General features: G+C 26.8%; 1 protein-coding gene across 1 annotated transcript in view; it reads right to left on the reverse strand.

Moving 5' to 3' along the window:
* LOC111625996 overlaps positions 1 to 23,913 on the reverse strand; it is a 111,669-nt gene that overhangs the window by 71,152 nt on the left and 16,604 nt on the right. The window contains exon 2 of the mRNA XM_023369301.1: positions 7,960 to 8,575. Within this exon, the coding sequence (XP_023225069.1) occupies positions 7,960 to 8,568 (609 nt within the window). The 5' untranslated portion in view covers positions 8,569 to 8,575. The remainder of the gene's footprint in view (positions 1 to 7,959; positions 8,576 to 23,913) is intronic.

Consider the following 23,913-nt stretch of genomic DNA (forward strand, 5'->3'; position numbering starts at 1 on the left):
ATTTTTCCTAGGAAGTACAGATTTCTCTTGCTCTGAGAACATTTAATAAACAAAGATCCTAACAACTAGAGGCTTTACTTCAATGGCATCAAATCTAAGTTTGTCAACTCCCAAAGAGTTGATAAGCTTAGATTTTGATTCTAGGAGTTTTCCCCATTCAGAGTAAAAAAAATTACAAAAGATTTGATTTTTACTCTCAGCAATACCAAAACACTGTCACCTATTCTTTGTTTTAATATATAACCCAAAAGTTGAACTAAACTAATCATCTTATTGAGTAAATATGAGAAGAATAGTCTCAATTTTAGGACACACACAAGGGTGACAGACTGGTAGTTCAGTTATAAATACCAGTATATAGGACAATTATACAAATTTGTGAAGTTTCCTACATTAGATATTCTTTTCTTTGTAATAATAATATTAAAAAACTGTTTTTGTTATAACTGAGCCATTCCTCTCCAAGAAAAGAAGGAAAATTGTCCAAATCAGTTTTATTTAAAAGAACCAAAGTTTTTAATCACTATGCATTAAAACACATTTAATGCTCTTTAAAGCACAGGAAGTGACTTTCTCAGTAAAATCTTCATATTATAAAAACAAACTGGTAATGAAGGATGACATTATCTATCATTACAGAAAAGAAACAACTTATAAATATTTATTTAACTGTGTGATAAGCATTTCCAAATTCATTACTTTATAAACAAGAAAAGAAATTTATACTATTTGATTTGCATGGAAAAAATTTTTCTACAACCATATATAATCTGATTATTATTAGTAATTATTAATAGGCTTTTGTAAAATTCATCATTCTTTAAACTTAAAAAGAATTTGGAGTTCAAAGAGTAGTTAAATGCAGAGTAAAGAACAAACAATGACAAATTGGATAAAAGTTCAAATAAAATGTCAACATTTTATAATTCCTGCAAAAAGTTCTTGCTAACATTTCTGATCATATTGAATGATCAGCAGGTTACAACCATAATATCAGCCAAATCAGACAAATGCATTCAAAACTACAAACTTTATAAAAAAAAAACTAAGTTAGCACATTACAATATTTAATTAAAGAAGAAAGTACAATCAGAGCCACAGTTATAAGGAGTTATGAGGTTGCTAAGTTCCCTCAGCTTAAACGACAGTACCCACATGCAATGTATATAATGTGCACTTTTGCTTTCGTTGCACAAACTTAAGCAACAGTTGTTTTTTTTTTCTTTTTTACTCTGACTGTAGCTAATATGCCCAGTGCTAACTAGAAAAGAGAAAAAATACCAGTCAAATTTTTCAGCTTGCCCCTCTAACCCCCCCCCAATGATTTATTCACAGCTACAAGACCAAATAAGATTAAAATAAAGAGAGAAATAACAAAAAGAATTACAAATGATAAAAAGTTTCATAAAGTGTTATGAATAGACATGAGAAGATTCTACACAAGACCTCAAATAGCAATTTCCAGGCATTAGAAAAGCCATTTAGCATCTCTCAAATTAACTAATGTCCAAAAATCATCCTGAGGTCCTATGACCATATGTATGATGTTCTGTGTGACACTTTATGTTAGGGTTGACAGATACTTGGGGATAAAATCCAGGACAAAATGGGTTTTTCCTGAAAGATACTGGGGCACTTTAAGTCCACAGCATGCAATAGATACGTATTTTTACTTTGCCAATGACAGAAATGCATTTAAAATTTAGAAAAAGAAAGATACTTCATTATAAGAACAGTTTTTAGAATAAAGTCCTGCTGTTGCTAGATAGTAGTCAAAAATACCCAGGACAATTACAGAAAATCAGGACATCTGGTAACTACTTTATGGAGACAAAACTATTTTAATACAAAATATTAAAAAATATTCTCATCTTGAATCAACAAAATTTCTTGATAAGCAAATACAGTAAGCAAAACAAACTGCTAGGAATAATATTAAATCTGACAGAGTAAGGAAAATCTATTTATTGGTAATTTTAATATTTTTAATCCAAAAGAAAAATTTCAGTATTAAAAACAATGATATTGATATCCACTTCTGGTAGACCAATCATAATTGAAGATTTTTTACAATTTAATTACAGTAATTCATTAATAAATCTAATGAATTCATTATTATAGATAAATTGTTAATCATGTTACCATCTGTTGAATATTTAATATTTAATGACTTTAAATATTTCATTTGAATGATTTAATGATTTAATACATGAATATTTAACAATTTCAATAGATTTAACATGTTTACCTGTAGTAATAAAATTTAGTAAATTGACTAACTACTTACATAAATTAATTAAAGTTATTTGTAATCCAGTAATTGGATAAAATCTTTCATTACATATGTTATATAGCAATTTGAATGTAATATGGATAAATTTTATAGTATACCAATAATTATAATTTTTAATACTATAAGAGAAAAATATTCACAGTTTAAAAATGATAAATTTCATTCTTCACCACTTAAGTACCAAAATAATATCCTGTCCACCCATCCAAGCACTTCAAAATAATATGGTTAAAATTTCTTGAAAAAAATTTAGATAAAAATTAGATAAATTATATTTAGTTCTATAGTAAATCATGAATCCAAAGTTTCTTCTGTATTATTCATAGACAAAACATTCAAAATTTTGCTGAGGAGATTTTATTTTAACTAATTAGCAAGAAACAAGAAAAAAAAAAAAGGTAAAAGTAAATGCTTTCCTTAGTATTTATTTATACTAATTGGTTCTCGCAATCCAAAATAGATGATTCAAACAGTTTATTAGTATGAAGGAAAGTATAAAAATTTTAATGTCAGAAAAAATTAATTTGGAAAATTAACCAGATGAAATTTTGAAAAATCTATTTGTAACAAAAACAATACTGTCATATTTTAAGATCAAAGCTATAGTATAGCTGTAATTGTAAAGATATTACTTAATTTGGACTAAAGGTAGGTAGCTTAGCTGCCATCTGTGTTAAATTTAATACTGTAATCAGAAATTAATTAATGTAGAATTAATTGGCATTACATCTGTACAAAAAGCAGACGTTGTGGGTTTGAGTTCCACTCTAGACAGAATACTTTAGAAGAAAAGACCAAATTTAAATTATTTCTAATCATTGTACTTAATACAAGATAGCAGCTTAACCATCTATATTTAGTCTAAATAACATATCTTTTATTTGTTTTATAAGTGCAATGTAGTGTAATAACGATCACTTGAAAATATGGAAGAAAAAACATATCTTTTAGTTATATCAGTGGTATCATTTGCTTATCACTATATGCTGGGCTTGGTTTATATGTAATTTAAATTTGTTATTTTGTATTTAGGCTATTAGAATCTGATTGTATAAAGCTGCTTCAAGCATCATTGAAAAGATGCTGTTTTTAGTTTTATTATTAATAAATTAAATTAATAATTTTTAGAGATTTTGGAGTATATCAACTTTCAAAAGTTGGACATTTTAATCTACTCACAAAAACATTTTATTCCAACCTTTGTCCAAATTTACATGAAAAATTAAATTTCTAATTGGAATAAAAAGGTTTTTTGGGTGAGTAAATTTAGATTATAATTTAATGTTTCTCTCTGAAGTGTTACAAACTAACAGCATTAAGACTGTAAAGAGTATATTAATTCATTCATATACTCTTTTCATTTAAATATATTTTAAATATCTATTTATCTATTTTTTGATGTTAAGTAATAAATAATAATATTACAAATTGAAATTATACATTAAAATTAATCATTTCAATTGAAAGCTCTATAAATATAAAAAAATTAGAAAAAATTCTCTCTGTAAAAAACAAAAATTATTATTTTAAATTTAAAATATAAAAGAATGTTTAACCTATTTTAATGTCAGCCAGAAGTAAGATTTTTAAATTTATTTTTAAAACATTTAGAAAATTAATATGTATATCTGTTGTATGAAGCAAAGGAGTTATTTAGTTAAATTTTAGGAAGTCTAACAAAAGTTAAAAATAATAAACAAAATTAGGTCAGTGGCAAATTAACATGTCTAGAAAGCTGAAGCATTGATTTCTGAAATCTTAATCACTTGAATATTCTATTTAATATTTATAAATGGAATTTAATATAAAGAATTCTCTCTGTTTGAAGTTTCCTGAACTTGAGGGTCTTCAAGCAAACCTATATTTTTGGCTTATAGAATTACAGTAGAGCGTCGATTATCCGAAAGTCAATAATCCGAAACGTCAATTATCCAAAAGAATTCCAGTCGGCAAATTTAAATTTTCGCTAGTGCTGTGGCGCTGCAATCTTTGGCTATGTCTTGGGCTACTCAAATATTTTACGTTTTGATACTAAATTAACTTCTGAAGTATAATTTTTTATTGTTTTTATATTTTTCAATATATTTATTTTGTTCATACAAAATAAAAGAATTTTTAACGATACAATAGTCTTCATTAGGCTTAACATCGACGAAAATTCAACGCAAAGCGACATGCAACGGAGAAAAATGTCAAGATGGGATAAATTAATATATTTTTTCGTACATGATTGGTTATCCGAAACATCGATCTTCCGAACAACTCCAGTCCCCAATTGATTCGGATAATCGATGCTCTACTGTATCCACAACTGGATTGGGTGCAAGTCAGGGTGCAATTTGACATTCTTTCTCTTCCTTTTATCTCAAGTATACTATATAACATGCATGCCAACCTTAGATTATAGATGAGATTGATTTGATAGCTAGGAAAAGCTGATTTTGGAATATGAAAGCTAAGAAAAGAATATGTAGAAAGATTGTCAACAAAACTTGTGGCACTTAAGTATTTATTCAATTTTTGCTATCTTTAGCACAATAATATGTTTAGTGGAAAAAGCCATTAGTATAATAGACAAATTACTAGTAGTAAAAAAGGAGGATACAAAGTAATAGTACATACTATACTATACAGTCGACCCCCCTATAATTACGGTCCCTATAGTTACGATTCCTATAAAACTAAGAAAAAATTGCTACCGGTATCTGTAAAAAATAGTAAAAGTTCCCTATAAACACCTCAAACGTCATCGGGAAGCCGAACTACTTTCCCGCCGTCCGTAGCGCCACGCTACGGAGAGATTTCTATCGTCTGGACAGTATTATATAAATTATATATAAATTAGGTACTGTACATATAATTATATATTAATTATATATAAATTAGGTACTGTATATATAATTATATATTAACTTATTGTAACTTTGTTATAATTAAATATATAATTTCCGCCGTCTAGCGTGGCGCCACGCTACGGAGATTTTTACGCTATCTATCGTCTGTCAGTATGTAAATTAGGTACCGTAAGTCTAATACAGTACTGTAATTTTTTACATTTCTTGTGAAAGAAACATTTCTTATTCAACGGCGATTAAAATTATTTATATTAATGATGTCTCCGAAGTTCTACGAAGTTTTCACAGAAAAATAAGTTGTTAGAAATCGGCCGCTCTTTGCTGAGCTGTTCCGCGACGAAAACAATGTTGAGCAATGGCAATGTCGAATGGTGACACTCGGTAAGTAATCCTATAATTTTTTGTTTATAGCGTAGTTTATACGGATTATTCCCAAAAAATATATACGTATTTTGGAAATGTTGAGTCGGATTAGTCTAGAATCGATTAATTTTATGGAAGAAAATCTTTCAAACAGCCGTAGTCCGTAAACTTGACACGTGTCGGGTTGTGATTGGAAGGATTCGTAAGAAAGCGGATTCCTAGAGAATGGAACGTATTTCTATCTTATAGGGGGGTCGACTGTATATAATAAGTATTATATACAAACTCACACACAGTTAAATTCTAACAAGCAGAGCACATAAACAACTAAAAACAAAAACATCAGATTTAGCTCCAAAAACACTGAATTGGAAATCAGTTTTTTGAGTTTTTATTCTCTTTCCACACAGTGAACACAAAAATGACCTTTAAAACAAGCATGCATATTAAGGTTCAGCCAGACCCACAATGAGGTGGCCACATGGTACAGGTCCAAAATATCTGGAATATATCACTCACCAAAAATTCCTGGAGTGTTACTGACCTGTCCAAATTTGTTCCTAGGTCCCCAGAGCAGTAGGCTAACACCTTAACTACTTAGCCATCCAGCTGTCAAAAACACTGGATATTCTATTGTCAACATAACTAAGACATTGAGAAGACTTCAGTGCTTCCAGATTTTCAGATTGTTTGCTTTGGTATGAGAGAGCCTATCTTTTCTATCTAGATTTGAGATAAAATTTCATATATAGTAAAATAAAAAAGATTAAATTTTTCAAAGTTTAAAAATCAGAAATTTAAAGCTTTCCATTCTTTGAAATTCTTGTTTGCAGTGTTGTCAGGTCGAGCAATTATTCCCTCAGCAAAGGGCATTTTCTCAGAAAAAAAAAAACAAAAACAGGAATTTTCAGAATTTTTAATCCCCAAGAAGGAAATGCAGAACTTAATTTTGGCTAAATTAATAATGCTATTATACTATAAGTATGTAATTTTACTCAACATTGCAACAAATGCAATATGTTTTTAAAATTAAAAACTTCTTATGGATATGAATTTTTGTTCTTTCCAACTAGGAAAATAAATCAACAATACTGTTAGTTCAATGTTGAAAGTACAATTTTTTATTGGATTATTTCTAACTGACATTATCTGTAAAATGTCAGCCTTTGTTAACTGTTGCAATAATGTAATGAAACCAAATGATTGCAGGATTTTTATTTACCTACATTACTGCTATTATTAATAATTAAATACTTGAGTAATTTGACACCATCTCTAGTACCAAGTAATAATGGTAAAGTAGCCCAATATAAATCTGGAAATCATTTATTTTCATTATAAAAATATTGAGCTTTGAGATGTTTATATATGTTTTAATATACTTCCATACTTTTATCACTTTGTTAATACATTTCAAATTACACAGTTTTTGATGTAAAAGCTTGATAATATTTTGCACATTAATTTTCCTTACTGACTTAAAAATATCCCTCTCATTAAAAATTTGGAAATGTATGAAGGATTTTTACATATATGAAAGGGATTTTTGTTTTCTACAATCTAGCAACACTGCTCATTTGATTAGCAACACTGAGCTCAAAGAAAATGTTGGAGAGTAAACAATTTCCAAAATCATCATAGAAGCAAACTTGGAGTTCTTAGTATTGGCCATAAATCCATGACAACATACCTTTTTAATGCATTATCTTAAAAGGAAAGAAAGAATTTCTAGTTAGCTGAATGCTTCCAAAGATGGATTCTTATCCTGAAAGATGAAGGAAACTCTGGGGAGGAGACACTAGTTTACATTCAAGTAAATGATTGTGCTGTCTAAACATATTTTTAACTTATAAGCTAAAGTTTCAAAATAATACTGTAAAATGCCTATTTATGTATTCTGCAATTATCAGGAAATTCTTTCAAATGTTTCTTCTTATTTTCCTCCGCTGATATGATGCAGCAGAAACAAATTACTTTCATTTTTACTCCTAATTATTTCACATTCATTTAAAAAGATATTAAATAAATTTTTTTATAATATCCAAAATATTTTTCCTTAATTTGTTATTTATATTAGTGGATTAAAAATTGCAAAACAAACTATTTTATAATGATCAAACAATAAAGCCAAACTATTAGATGAGAATTTGGCGAATTAATTCCATATTGCATAATTTGGACTAAACATAGGCAGTCATGCCACCATCTTATATTAAATTTGACAATCAGTCTATATTAAAAAATAATGTAGGCTATTTAGATAGCAAAAGCATTTTAATTAGCCAAATTCTAAACTTGGCTAATTAAAATCAAAGTAATCTAGCCTAATCATTTGATCATTAGAATAATTCAGGCTTGGTTTGTCATATTAATATTTATAAATTTAAAATTCATCTATGTTATGATTCAAAAATTATAGGTTTAGTTAGTATACATGCCCAAACTTACATCACTCTTAGTTATTTCAGAAGATTCATGCTGTGCAGAATTATCGTGCATATCAGTATTGCATAATTCTTCCTGGTTTTCTTCATTAAGATCAATCAAGGAATATTTGTTTGTTACTGATGTTAATGTGCATTTTGTTCCAATTTCTGTACTACTAAAAGTAACTGATTCTGTTGAGACAGTGGCATTAGGCTCTGAAGAAATGGTGGAAGCAGAGACTAACAATAATTCATTATTTGGTGAATGAGGACCACTGTCTTGAAAATCTATACTACTATCTTGATCTTTCAATACAGAGGAGCTTATTATATCAGGTTGATTAGTAGGTCCATCAATTAATGATCTATCCTGGTTAGTTGTATTAAGGGTTTCAAAATAATCCAAATCAAGTGGAGTTCCTTGGACACCATTATTTGGGCTATTTAATCCATTTGTTACTTTTTCATCAGTAGGTGATGCAATAGGGGAAGATTCTTTAAATTTAAAACTCATGGGATCAAAATCCAAAGAGATAGATGTACTAGGTAAAGAACAACCTTCAGGAGATTCAGGTGATAAACTGTTTACACCAGTTGAGCTATTATCCAAATGCTTTTCACTGTCAGCCATTGTGGACCTGTAAAACAATTTTTCTCTCTATGATTATTTTGTTAAGGTTTAGAACAAAATTCATTCAAAATTTCAATAGAAACATTTATATAAAAAAATTACATCATGTTAATCGAGTCGGATTAGTCTAGAATCGATTAATTTTATGGAAGAAAACCTTTCNAATTTATAATTAAGCATGCAATTTTGAAGTAATTTTTTTAATAATATTTGAAATACCAGTATTTAAGATTGTAATAGTTATTTTTTTAAACATTAAAAAATTATACATTTTAAAAATATTTAATGAAATAAAATTTTATATATATATGTAAATTTTTCATCAAGACTTTAAAAATAAAAAATAAGTAGAAAACATATCCACCATTTTCAATTTTACTGAAAAAAATGGACAAAAGTAAACAGCTTAAATATTATATAATAAATTATTATTATTTATGTAAATTATAATTTATTGTATTTTCAGTACATCAACAATCTCATATTAAAATTTTTAAAAAGTTTTACGAAATTTCATTAGGCTATATTCAAAAATGTAAAATTTTTAAGTTATTTTATTTTGAAGTTTCAAGAATTAGACTATTTCCTCTAAAAAATAAATATGGATAGAAAAAAAGAATTAACACAAATGTGTCTTTAAAACATATACATAAAGAACAATTTTTAAAAATCTTTTATAAATGGAAATACAGTAAAGATTGATTATCCAAATACTGATCAACCGAAACATCGGTTAACCAAAAACATTCCAGTCGGCAAATTCAAATTTCTGCTAGTTGCAACACTCTTCCCCTCCCTGCCAAACTGAACTGTAGGCCTAGTTTAATGTATTACATTATATAAGGTATGTATTTGTAAGATGTGTGATACAAATTATATACAGTACAGTTTTGTGTTTAATATATATTTTTTGTAAATGATCAGTTATCTGAAAAATCAGTTATCCAAACAACCCCAGTCACAAATTGTTTCAGTTAATCTATGCTCTATTGTATATTAAGCACTAGTTCAGTAATTTTAAGGTAGGCTGATCAGTCATTTGGCAGTATAGTACCAGTACTGCTTTCTTACATGTTATATCAAAATTTATTGGTTTTTCCATTATTAAATAATTTTTGTAACTAAAAAAACAAACACACATACCTTTTTACCAGCAATATGAGTTTAATGAACAAGTACTTTTAATCCTCATAGGATCATCTTCAGGTTATATAAAGACTGAACTTTTGCAATAAAAAAATCTGGTCTGGACTGTATTAAAATATTTAAAAATATTCTAATAATTTATGAACCATTTGAAATGTTTTTAAATATTTGTATATACTCCATTTCAAAATTTATTTAGTAGTACTTGTTCATTAAACTCTTATTGCTGATAAAATGTTAGATTTTTATCAAAATATATAGCAAACAAGCAATTATTTACTGTGACATTGTCCCAATGCCAGGCTGCAATTTTTAATCATATTTTAATTTATTTAATTTAAAATATATGCTCTCCATTGCAAATTAGTAGTAGTGTCTTGCCCCTGTAATTCATACTTTTCTATTGGCAATGGAGTTGTGCTGGTCATCTATCTAACTCCTTTATTTCAATTTAAAAAATTTCCCTTTAATGTGACTTCTGGTTTGCATCTGGTTAATCGGGGCTCCTGCCCCTAAGCTTGCCATATCTGATCTTGAATTTCATTTATCTAACACCATTCTCAAGATTAAGGAAAGATGGACAGACAGTGACAATGGGAATTTATAGGTCTACAAATTTTTCAAATTGCAGCCCAACAAATTGGTTACTATCACCATAAAGAAATTTTAAATTATTATTATTTTATTTTACGTATACAGTATTTCACTAATTATTTATATAATGTGATATTTTTATGAACAAAATCACTGTAAATTCATATATACCAGTATACATTACCTATGTATTATATATATACACACACACACACAACAAATCAATAAATGCTCTTTTAAATTTGTCATTACTTTTCATGAAGAGTCTAAGACATTGAAATTACACTAAATAGCAATATGAATTCTTATTATATTGGTCAACTTGGACATAAATTATTAATAGGACTGTTAAACTGATGTTAAGTATTAATGCAAAATTGAGCAAAGTTCTTAAAGAAAGTCTGTTTTCTTTAAGAACTTTTGCTCAATTTTGCATTAATACTTAACACCAGTTTAACAGCCCTATTAATAATTTATGTCCAAATTGACAAATATAATAAGAATTGAAATAAGGACAATAAGGAAATAATAATTAGCAATATGAATTGTTGATAGTTTGTAAAAAAAAAAATCAATTCTGATCAAATAGCATTTCTGTTGAACAACATTTGAATATTAAAAAATATATTCAAGTATTATTTTACTCTTGTAATTTTATATTTTATTGATTCAAGTCACCTCTTAAAACATTTCTCACTTCATTTCTTATTTTATTATTTATTATTTTTACTGTGTATCATTCTCAAGTTGTGCCTGGGAACAAATCTCACAGGCAGACCAGCCTGTGAAACTAGTACAAAACCTCAAACAGTTTGGAGAAATTTTCTGACAATATAACAAGTTGCCAAAATGATGAACATCTATTGTCTTCAGGCCTTTATATAAATGAACATGAAATAACTCCTATGACAGAGAATAGGTACAGGCATAAGTTTTTAACCATTTTCCATTAGATGTTTTACTTCTTGAGAGTAAGTAAATACACTGTTTTTTTTTTCAGTATAGTTACTTTGTAGATTATGTGTGTTTGGTATAGAGATGTCAATGATACAGAATGTTTTGTGCATTTTATCAGTAAAGATAATATCCAGTCTATAAGTCTATTCTGATGGATTGTTTTATCTGTTTACAAACTATTTTGACAGAGCAATTATATGTTAAGTTCTCAAGGGTAGTTTGTGGAATATACTTGTTTCATTAATATTTAAACAAAATTTTTCAATTATACTTCTGTATTAATTATAAGATTTAAAATTTGATAAGATGAAAAAACAATGCAAAATCAAATTAGAGAAATCTGTTGATTAACTGAGATTAAATGTTTTTCAAAACCAAAATGCCTCCTCAGATTAATAAAAGTTTAAAATGGAAATTTCCATTTTAAATTTTTATTAATATTTACTGTAATATATATATATTTATTAGTGCAAAATTTGTACAAACAAAAAATATTGTTCTAAATTTTAATTTAATTTTAGCTTATTTCTGTTTTCAATTTCTCTTTTCTTCTTCAATTTTTAAAAATATATATTTAAAATGTGAATATCAAGAGTTTGTCTTCATTCAAATCCATTTATATCTTATTTTTAAAATGAACATTTAATCTGATGAGACATTTGGGTTTGGAAAAACATCTAATCCTAGTTAATTAACTTCACTAACTTATTTAGTTTTTTTTTTTTAATCTTGTTAATAAAACAGAGTTGATAATTATTAAGAAGTTAGATAAAATTTGATATAGGGTGCAGCTAGATGACAATCATCTTAATAAGCAAGCCAATAATCTGTTTCAAATGAAAAAAAGGACTGTCATTGACTTGCTTATTTAGCTGCTTGCAGCCTAGTTCCCCATAAATAAATTAAATAATTAATAAAAAAAATTAATGTTTTCTTACATACCGTGTATGTAAGAAAACATTAATTTTTATAATTTACTCAAATTATTAGCTACATGATGAAATAAATGTTCAGCTACAAATTATTTTTGTAATTTAATTTCAAAATGTTTTTCATTTTTTTTTTTAATATTTCTTATAAAATTCATGTTTCATGAACTTTGTAAATTTATTTATTTCAGACTAATTCTTTATGTTGAAATTTGAGTAATTGCAAACTGTTTTAACTTTTTATAGAACCTTAAATAAATCTCCAGTACATTATCACCTTTAGAAAAACTAATGTTTTCAATCATTCGTCTGGATCTTCATCAGGTCAACTGTTCTAGAATTCAAATGTTTCAAACGTCACAAATTTTGCAGTTTGTAAAATCAATCATCATTGCAAAAGGATATTTATTTAAGAAGGTTCTATAAGAGATTGAACTATACTTCCACTCCAGTCTGAGCAATTGTGAGTAGAACTTAACAATTTACATTAATAATTATAATATTGTATATTTATTTTTGATCATCAAGAACATATTTTAATACTATTTACTATTTATTAGTCTCTTACAATTGTTTAGGAAAAACTGGCATTGGTCAAAAGCTCAAAATAAATTTTTTGAACAAATTTATATAATAGAGTTTTGTAAAATATTTTTAAACTTTAGAAGGAACAATTATCCAAATCACTGACAAATACATAAATTTATATTTTGAAATTTGTTATACATTTTCTATAAATGTATAGAAAGTATAAATTGTTAATAAAGCTTATACATAAATAAAGTTTCTCAAAACATTACATGTGGCTTAAATATTTAATCAAATGTGTGCAAACAGGATTATTTTCAATTACTGTTGGATTAATATCTGAACTTTTGACAGCTCACTTACTCTCCAATATTTTTAGTTTGACAGAATTCATCAATCTTCAAAAGAATTTGAACCTTAAAAAATCATTTTTTGTTCATATCAATTTATCTGATATACTACAGTACTGTATATGTATTTGTAACTTCTTGTTTTAATGTAGAATATAAATATAAAGAGTAGAAAATCAAATAGATAAGTTAGTATTACTGTATACATCTAAATATACACACATACAAATATCAATATTTATTCCAAATGATAACATTTAAAAATAAACTATATTATTGCTATTTCAAAAATTGAATCAATTAGAATCAGAGCTAGCTTTACAAATGAGGCAATGAGGCAAATTCTTCAAACAGCAAAATAAAGAGATCAAAAATGCTCAAAAAGGAGGAATAAAATATTTTAAATTTTAAAATAGTACAATTAAAATGACATTGCTAGAAGTGCTCTATTGGCAAGAATTTTGAAAGCACGGGTTACAAAAATCAGTTTTGCATCATGACAAGTTACCATTAAGCCAGCAATGTATAAAAATGATGACTAAGGACTCTCAAATTGTATTTGTTTTATCTTTTTAGTAGAACTTCAGTACCATAGACACCAGAAAGTAGAGTACTCACTAATATTTGGTGACTTAATATGTGAGTATTCACTTCAGAACATTGTAAAAATGGAGCAAAGAAATTTTTACCAGTGAAGATCTAAAATTGGCTATTGGGGGATTATCTTAATTAATGACTGTCAACTGTCAACATGAAGATTATATTTAGGACACAAAAATTAAGATTTGTGCAGAGAATGGAAGGAAGCCTGAAAATAGGTTCTAAATAGAATGCTTAGGGACTTTGTGAACATTGTAGAAAAGGTCAAAAATAATTAACAGAACTAATGGAAATGAATTAAACAAACACTAAATTTAGTTTATTTACATTAACCTAATGTTAATTTAACAAATAAGTTAATAAAATTTTTGACAGTTAACAATATAGTCTAAACTTTTGAATATATTCACATTAAAATCAATCTATTTTGCTATTTCTAATGCATATTTTGAACTATTGAAATGAAAAATCTGGTTTAAAAAAAACATTTAAAAAAAATTGATATAAGAAACTAATTTTTATATTAAAAAAACCAAACTATTGACAATTTCTATCAATTTGATGTTTTTAATGTTCTATTTTTGTTAATAGTATAGATTAAATGCAATACTGAAAGTTTTAGGAGTTACTAAAAATTATTTCTCACTTAGATGCAATTTTTTTAAAAAACAGCTAAAATGATAAAAATATATACAAGTAAAGAACCTGTTTAATATATATATAAACTAAAAAAATGCAATATAAAATTTGATAATTATGACAATAATAATAATAATATAATTAATTTTTTTAAAATAATTTAAACAACTTTAAACTTAACTTTATTTGACTATAGAATGTTAACAATATTGGACAGGAAGGGGGAAATTAACTGAAAAGGATCTTATTTTATACTAAAAAATAAGTTAAAAATTGATTTTAAAATTATACATAAAAATCATTTTGAATTGGTTCAATTTATTTGATAACAAATTGACTCCAACAGAAAATAAGTTCACTATTGAGGAATGTGGAACGAGACAGGACATTCCTGAGCCATTCCCACCACAGTATCTGTTACTCTCTCCGATTCTTTTTGTCCACTGTTTCTGACTGCCTACTTCCCTTTTATGGCCTAGTGGTGGAAGGTGAATGGCCTATTTGAGTAACATTATATCAAGTCATTTTTCATATTTTATAATGGCACTAATAATTAATATAAAGCCTAATCTTAAAAGAAAATATTAAAAAAAACAAAAATTAATAACTTTCAAACTTAATATTCTATAAAGGAAACAATTTTTTAACTAAATCCTAATTGGTTATTATTTTCACAAGTTTAAGAGAGGGGAAAAAATACTAATGTTTTAAAAGTATTTGCGGTCAATGCACGTCAAAGTTTAGTGAGTGTGACAAAAGGTGGAAATTAAATAAAAAAGACATTGTGAACAGATATATCAAAAACATGAAATGAAAAAACAGATTTATGGAAAAGGTTTAATATATAAATCAAATTATTAGTAGTGTAAACTGCTTTTATAGTTTAATATTTTTCTTAAATAATAATTCATAAGTAAGAAATACCTAACAAAAATTCTCCAAATTAATGTTTCTAAGTAGTTAAATAAATTAAAATTTAATTAAATATTTTATTTTTAATATATAATTAAAATTACTTGATTGAGAGAAGAAATTTTTTCAGTTTCATCTGAGTTTTTATAAATATTAATTGTAAATCAATTTTGGAAAAATATTTTTTTAATATTAATTCCTTTTGTGAAAATTTTAAAATTCTTATTTCCTTCTTCAGTAAGTTTTTTTCCAAATTACTTGAAATTTTATTTCAAATGGATAGTATTTCCAAGTTTTTTTTTCAATATGATCGACATTTTCATATTGATTAAAATTTATGAATGTTTTTGAAATGAAAACCAAAAACAGGCAATTTTAATGATAACGTAATTTATACACACACTATTATGTACTCTATGTTACATATATAACAAGCATATATATGATAATGAAAGGAGAACTCAAATGAAAAATCATCATAATCTAAAATCAATTATTAAAAAAAACTGTTAGAAANAACTTTTTCTAGTTTTAAACCAACAAGTAAGATAATTAACTATTTTTTTTAAATTTTTAATAGAAGGAATAATGTCTACAGAATTGATTTTTCTTTGTTTTAAGGTGGTGAGTAAGGTTTGTAAATTTATTTTTCCATTTTTAAAATTGTGAATAAGATTTTTAAATTTATTTTTAAAACATTTAGAAAATTAATATGTATATCTGTTGTATGAAGCAAAGGAGTTATTTAGTTAAATTTTAGGAAGTCTAACAAAAGTTAAAAATAATAAACAAAATTAGGTCAGTGGCAAATTAACATGTCTAGAAAGCTGAAGCATTGATTTCTGAAATCTTAATCACTTGAATATTCTATTTAATATTTATAAATGGAATTTAATATAAAGAATTCTCTCTGTTTGAAGTTTCCTGAACTTGAGGGTCTTCAAGCAAACCTATATTTTTGGCTTATAGAATTACAGTAGAGCGTCGATTATCCGAAAGTCAATAATCCGAAACGTCAATTATCCAAAAGAATTCCAGTCGGCAAATTTAAATTTTCGCTAGTGCTGTGGCGCTGCAATCTTTGGCTATGTCTTGGGCTACTCAAATATTTTACGTTTTGATACTAAATTAACTTCTGAAGTATAATTTTTTATTGTTTTTATATTTTTCAATATATTTATTTTGTTCGTTAAAAANATTGTAGAGATCCGTAAGCATATTAACCTCAACCTGGTTTGGATGCCATTCTAAGACTGTCATTCTGACATCCTCCCACTTCTTCAAAAGATGCTTAATAGCAGATATCCACAAATTAATCCTAATGTCTACCTCTAATGTCAAATTACTTTATACCAATCATTTAATTAGCCATATTATAGCCCGATACTTAGGCGATCGTTTGGTGATTTAATAACAGATATTGGCATTAATCCTCTTTTTCAGAAGATATCTCACCGAGTTTCTTGGTGTTCTTCATTCAAGAGTTCTTGGCATTTTTCTGTTGTCAGATCAGTTTCCATTATGAGCTCTTCAATGTTCTTTATTTCTCAGATGTGATTTTTGTTACTCCTTAAGCTGCTTGAATCTTCTTGATAATACAGTATCTTTCTTAGATAAGATTAAACTGCAACCTACTGTAGACCTGTTTAAGCCATACTGCCCAGCAACAACAGATATCTGCCCACTCTCTACCTTTGCTATTATACTCTCACCTTTTGAAAATAAAAACTGATGCAAAACTTAACGTCTTCCATGCTCCAAAAAATTTTGAGTTGTCTGAAGACAAGGGAAGACCAATCAGTATCCATTATTTTACATTGCTTCTTCTCATATTTGTTCTGTGAGTGTTCATTATCCGATCACAGGCTTGTTGTCCAAACATAAAAATCTTTCGTGAAAGTGTTCATTATCTGATTTGTTCGTTAACCGATCACCCACTGTATTAAGAAAGTCTTTATCTTTATTGTAATCCAAGATAATCAAATAAAAACCGAAGAATACTTTAACATAAAAGAGGATTTGAATGTTATCTTTTGGAACTATAGTAAATAACTTCTGAAGATTTAAATGTTTCTATTAACATGTATTAAGACAGTAACAAACATGAATAGCACATGAATTGCATGTTTACTCCTTGAAAGTAACCTTTTTGTTTAATCACTCATGATAATGAAATTGCAGATAATGTACAGTACATTTGATTTTTACAATTTTATGTAAAAAAATTTTCTAATGTCTATTAAACTTGAATTTTTCTTGTTCTATTTTTCTTAGGAATACTTGAAGACTAAGAATAAATTAATTATTATTGTCTTCAAGCATTCCTATAACTTGTAAAACCTAATAAAAAAGCAGACAATAAAGAACAAGAAACAAAGAACATAGTGTATAAGATACCATGTACCTGTAATACAGTGAACTTCTATATAGGAGAAACTAAATGCAAATTAAGTATACGATTAAAAGAACACATTGAAGATCTCAGATATCATAGACTAAACTCCGTTTTTCATGACCATTGTTTATTAAACGGCTGTAATATAGATAAAAATAATGTTGAAATTTTATACAAAGAAAAGAATATGTATAATAGAAAATTTAAGGAAAGTGTTTCAATTTTAACAGCCAAAAACTGTATCAATGAAAATTTAAGTGTAAAAATAAATGAAAACTGATTGAAAATATTATAAAACATGCAATATATATTCATGTCGATTGTAATTGTCTGTAAAAGTTATATTGTTGTTACTATTCATAATATCTCTGTAATATGCAAATTAGTATAAAACTGCAACACAGTAAGTGATGCAGATACAGTCAAAAAACAATGTAAAAAATCGCTCATTTCAGAAATGTACATATAATTAAGTCTATACTTCCTAGTTATTGTAATAGTTGGATATTCTGAAATAAGCAAAAGATTATATGTAACAGATTTTAATGTAAAGGGAATTACTTCACTTATTGTGAGATAAGTTGTATGTGTCGATTAGGTAAAGACCTTGTATGAATAACGGATTGAATATGGATATGGTAAAAACTATACCTTGTTTTAATTCAGTTTCATTAGATATTTAGTGTAATATTTTAAATATTGTACCATTTAGTTGACTGTTGAGAGGCTTTTGCCCGAAACATGCAAGTGGCATGTATCAACTAAAAGGAGATGGAAATAAAGCCAAATGTTTATTAAAAACTCAAATTTGAGTTCGAAGTCCAATAAATTAATTATCAGAAGTAATTATGAATATTCTCTTAACAGATTTATTCAAAAATTGACCCTGTAAATTCTTTAATCTCCAAGATAATTGTTGGTTATCATTTGCAAGTATAATAGATCAAAGCTAAACAGGAAAAAGAGAAAGAGTCTATTCATTGAATCAAAAATGCATCCATGTAATATGATAAACAGATGCTGTACTTCTTAAATCATCCTACATTATACAAAAGAGGAAAAGTCCAATGTACTTAAACATAAAAGGTCCATTATGCATCTAAACTACCTTAACTCTACATTTTTAAATCATTAAATCAAAATAAATATATTGCAAGTAAACTACAAAAACAAATAAATTACAACTTATTATAAAAGTTCAATGTTTATTTTAAAAAAAAAATAATTTCAAGAATTATTATTATTTATTAAGAAGTTGCCTAAATTAAATTGATGCAATCAAATTATAAAATATAAAAATAATAAAATTAAATCACACAATTCTTTATATAAAGAATAGATATTAAAAAAGAAGGAAAAATAAATTTAACCAGAATTACTATTCTAGTTCTTAATATCCAAAGATATATTTCAATTTAAATAAATCTTAATATAATTTATTAATTTAAATAAATTCTCTTCAATAAATAATCTTTATAGCAATAATTTTGGAGAAGAGAGAGTGGAGAAGAATGCTGAGATGACTATCATATCATTCTTCTCCATTCTCTCTTCTCCAAAATTATATGCTATCTACTGTCAATCTTTTTAAAGTGGTTATTCGACAATAACTCAATAACCTTACAATTTCTTCCTTTTCACAGCATTGTTTGATTATTTCAAATTTTCTAGATATGAACAAAGCTTAAAACTTTATACATTAACATCTTGCATTTATCTTTTTTTTTTTTTAATAGATCTGAATGGGTTGAGTCCTGTTTTGTATTTGAGTCTGATGAAAAACTGTTTCTGAAAGAATAAATAATCATCTGTTTTCAAATACTATTTGAGTTTTTTGTCAAATGTAATATAATTATAATTTCATGTATTAATTTTATATATTATTAATTTCTTCAAAAACTATTAGTTGTTATTAATATGAATATGACTTTTAGAACAAAAATTTATTTTCCTATTTAAAGAGGCAGAATCAAATAGTCATTACACTATTTTTTTTCAATGACATTATATAAATACCGTTAAACAATTATTTATTAAAAAAACAATATATCTTAGCAAAAAGTACACAAATTTCTGAAATAACATTAAGTAAATATTTCAACAATAAACAGTAACTATTCATTTCATCTAGGATAAATCTCTTATCTGTTGAAGTTATCAAAAATAAAGGGTGTCTGAAAAGTTACTGTGCAGTGGAAAGCTTTGTTTTACGTACAATATTGCAATTTTTCCTGCAGCAAATGCCAGAAATATTCCTGAAGGCTCCAAAATCTGAGAGAGAGAGGTCTGGAGGCCTAGCAGGCCAGATTCCACAGGAGGTTATACATTTGACAAAGAACCAGAATGTCTATGAGCAAACAGTAATGCCAAATACCACTAGGTAAAAATGCATGACATACAACTTATGTTCTTGTATGCAATGCCATCCATAGGCATTGCATACAACTTTACTGTCATTACAAATTTTTCACTGCATAATAATGTTTTGGACACCCTGTATAAAACTGCACTATCATTTAATTGAATGTAAGTGATGATGAATATTTTTGATTTTGAAAAACACATTTGTATTGCACTTTAAGTACATATCTCCCTATGCATAATTATTAACTTCTCACAGAGTATCTAGAGAATATAATCCAAATAATCATTACATTTTATATCTGATGCTAAGCTATTATAACAAAAGCCCAAACCAATATAAAAGTTTTATCAAACTTTATCCCCAATGATCTTTTATAATCCAGATTTGTTTATACTTTTGTAGTAGTCGCCAACAATGGAAGGAATATATAATATTAGGAGATGTAAGATGGACTTATTACATTGTCTGTTCAATTTAACCAATACATGCAGCATATTAATGTAGTAATATATTATCATCATTCTTAATAATTACTTTGTTGTTTGTTTGTTAAAAATAGCATCAAAAATATTATCTGATCCTGCTATATCAATGAAATTAAAATGTCCAATAAAATAAATTTAAAATTTTTCAGATCGTTATTTGTAAACTAACAAAATACAAAATTAAGATACAATTAATATTGTGCCTTAATTTATATTGTTTATATATTATAACAAATTAACATCTGAAATACTAGTTTTATTCAAATAAATGCCCTAAAATAGATGCAGATCTACTATTTGAGGATTTCTGAAAACTTAAGAAAATAGTGCAAAATTAACCATAAACTACAGTGGATAGATATGTATCTATTTAAAAAACTTTAACAGAAAATGAAATAAGTAAAATGTACAATATATTGTAGGCATCATCAACAGGACAAGAGCTTTAATTTGATATCAACCATATTTTTAGCTCCAGCCATTTACTCAAACTAAGTTAAACAATCTGAAACTCTCTTTCAATTAATAAATAGATAAAATATATAAAATGTAGACCTATTTTTAAATTATTTTCTTATTACTGATTCATAGAAAGCAACAGCTGGATGGTCAAGCTGCTAAAATGGCAGCTTACCACTCCAAGGGAACCCTGGACAGGTCAAAAAACTCCAGGAATTTTTTAACTGGTGGTCCATTTGGATACATCAGGCCCCATCCCTCACCACCAGGGTGGCCATGACCGAACTCAATGGATTTGCTTAAAAAGGCCTTCTTAGTGCCCACATAGTAAAGAGGAGGGGAAAAAACCCAGTTGCCATTTCTAGTATAATTTGTTTTAAAAAAAATCAAAATTTTCATAATACTTAAATATTTTATTAACAATGATCATCATATGAGTATGTGCAAAAGAAATAATAACTAGTTACTTATCTAACCTTATGTAAAATGGGTTTTTTTTTTGAACTAACAAACAAATTGTTATGTCTTCCTAACCTGACTTTTTACTGAAGTTCAAGAATTATTCAAACAATTTTAATTTCAAGATGTTTTTATTTATATGCATTTCAGATCTAGCATTTCTGCCAATTGCTCCTCAGTAATATTTACACAAATATTTTACAATAGGTACCATCTATGACAAAGACCACACCAAGTATTCATAATCATCTAAAACCACTCTAAAATTCCACTAAACCAATTGGTTTACTGAAATTTTAGAGTATGTAGAGAACAGCAACAATCCCTGATAAGCAAGCCTCCCTGAAAAATTTCAGAAATTTTTGACAAAAATCACTGGAGTTATTAATCTTGAAAGAATGAACAAAATCGTGGCACCCACTCCCAGACATACAATCCATACATACAGAAAAAAAACCCTCAATTTTTTTGCATTTTTCATCATTTCAAGGTGTTCTAAGCCCAAAAATATAAAAATCTTGGAGAGTCATTTTTTGACCAATCACCGTATCTTTGTTATACAGGGTGGGCCAACGAAAACGAAACGGCAGAGTAATCGTGTTCGTCCAAGCAAATCGTTCGGACAGGTCGATTTTATTCTCAAGGGAGACATCTTCAGCAATAAAGTTTTTGCGATTCTGAATACAATAGACAACAAAAAATTTTAAAAACTCATTCATTTTTTATTAACTAAACAAACATTTATTTCAAATAAAGTAAGAAACATAAAAGTTATCAAGTATTCAATAAATGTTTGAATTGAGCACCACATCTCTGTCGATTCATTTCTTACTGGACGTTTATGTCCGGGGTTTGTTAGCCATAGAACCCGTTAACTAAAACTTTTCAATCAAATCCAGAACGTATTTTGCATTACAATATTTGTTTGGATAGCGTTGATTAAATAAATTTGCAGTAAGATAAGCATACTCGCAATTTCTGAAATGAAGAGTTACTATTTCTATCCTTTCAGCAATTGTGTAAACCATAACGATAAATGTAGAAAATTCATAATAAACAAATAATAATCTTAAATTCCGATAGAATCATTAAGTGGTCAAGCTTAATGTGAACACTACAAAAAAGAACATCTAAAAACAGATAACACATTATCAGCCTTAATTTTAAGATCTATTTTTTCCTTGCATATGTGGTCCAGCTTAAAAGGTTTTTTTATGTTTCTTAACAGTTTGTGTTACTTTTTTTCCGAAATAAATGTTTGTTTAGTTAATAAAAAAATGAATGAGTTTATACAAATTTTTGTCATCTGTTGTAGCCAGAATCGCAAAAACTTTATTGCAGAAGATGTCCATCCCTTGGGAATAAAATCGCCCTGTCCGAGCGATTTGCTTGGTCGAACACGATTAACTCTGCTGTTTCGTTTTCGTTGGCCCACCCTGTATATAACAGCTGGGAAAGTAATAATAAAGGATAATACATAGACTTCAGATAGAACAATAATGCATATATGTTAAAAAATTATCATTTAAAAAAAATTTTAAACTCAAGGCTTAATTTAAAAATGTATTTTTCTCAAGAGAAAATGTATTTTTAACATGTATCAAAACTGATCTTTTTCAATTACAATATGTTTAACAGTACATGTTATTTTTATATTGGAGCCATGTTCTTGGAAACATAAGCATATATCAAGTCTCCATAAATAAAAGTTAAACATACTCAAATTATTAGCTACATGATGAAATAAATGTTCAGCTACAAATTATTTTTGTAATTTAATTTCAAAATGTTTTTCATTTTTTTTTTTAATATTTCTTATAAAATTCATGTTTCATGAACTTTGTAAATTTATTTATTTCAGACTAATTCTTTATGTTGAAATTTGAGTAATTGCAAACTGTTTTAACTTTTTATAGAACCTTAAATAAATCTCCAGTACATTATCACCTTTAGAAAAACTAATGTTTTCAATCATTCGTCTGGATCTTCATCAGGTCAACTGTTCTAGAATTCAAATGTTTCAAACGTCACAAATTTTGCAGTTTGTAAAATCAATCATCATTGCAAAAGGATATTTATTTAAGAAGGTTCTATAAGAGATTGAACTATACTTCCACTCCAGTCTGAGCAATTGTGAGTAGAACTTAACAATTTACATTAATAATTATAATATTGTATATTTATTTTTGATCATCAAGAACATATTTTAATACTATTTACTATTTATTAGTCTCTTACAATTGTTTAGGAAAAACTGGCATTGGTCAAAAGCTCAAAATAAATTTTTTGAACAAATTTATATAATAGAGTTTTGTAAAATATTTTTAAACTTTAGAAGGAACAATTATCCAAATCACTGACAAATACATAAATTTATATTTTGAAATTTGTTATACATTTTCTATAAATGTATAGAAAGTATAAATTGTTAATAAAGCTTATACATAAATAAAGTTTCTCAAAACATTACATGTGGCTTAAATATTTAATCAAATGTGTGCAAACAGGATTATTTTCAATTACTGTT

The sequence above is a fragment of the Centruroides sculpturatus genome, unplaced genomic scaffold, assembly GCF_000671375.1.
Source record: "Centruroides sculpturatus isolate CEXI.00-Female unplaced genomic scaffold, Cexi_2.0 scaffold93, whole genome shotgun sequence".
In the NCBI taxonomy this organism is placed as follows: domain Eukaryota; kingdom Metazoa; phylum Arthropoda; class Arachnida; order Scorpiones; family Buthidae; genus Centruroides; species Centruroides sculpturatus.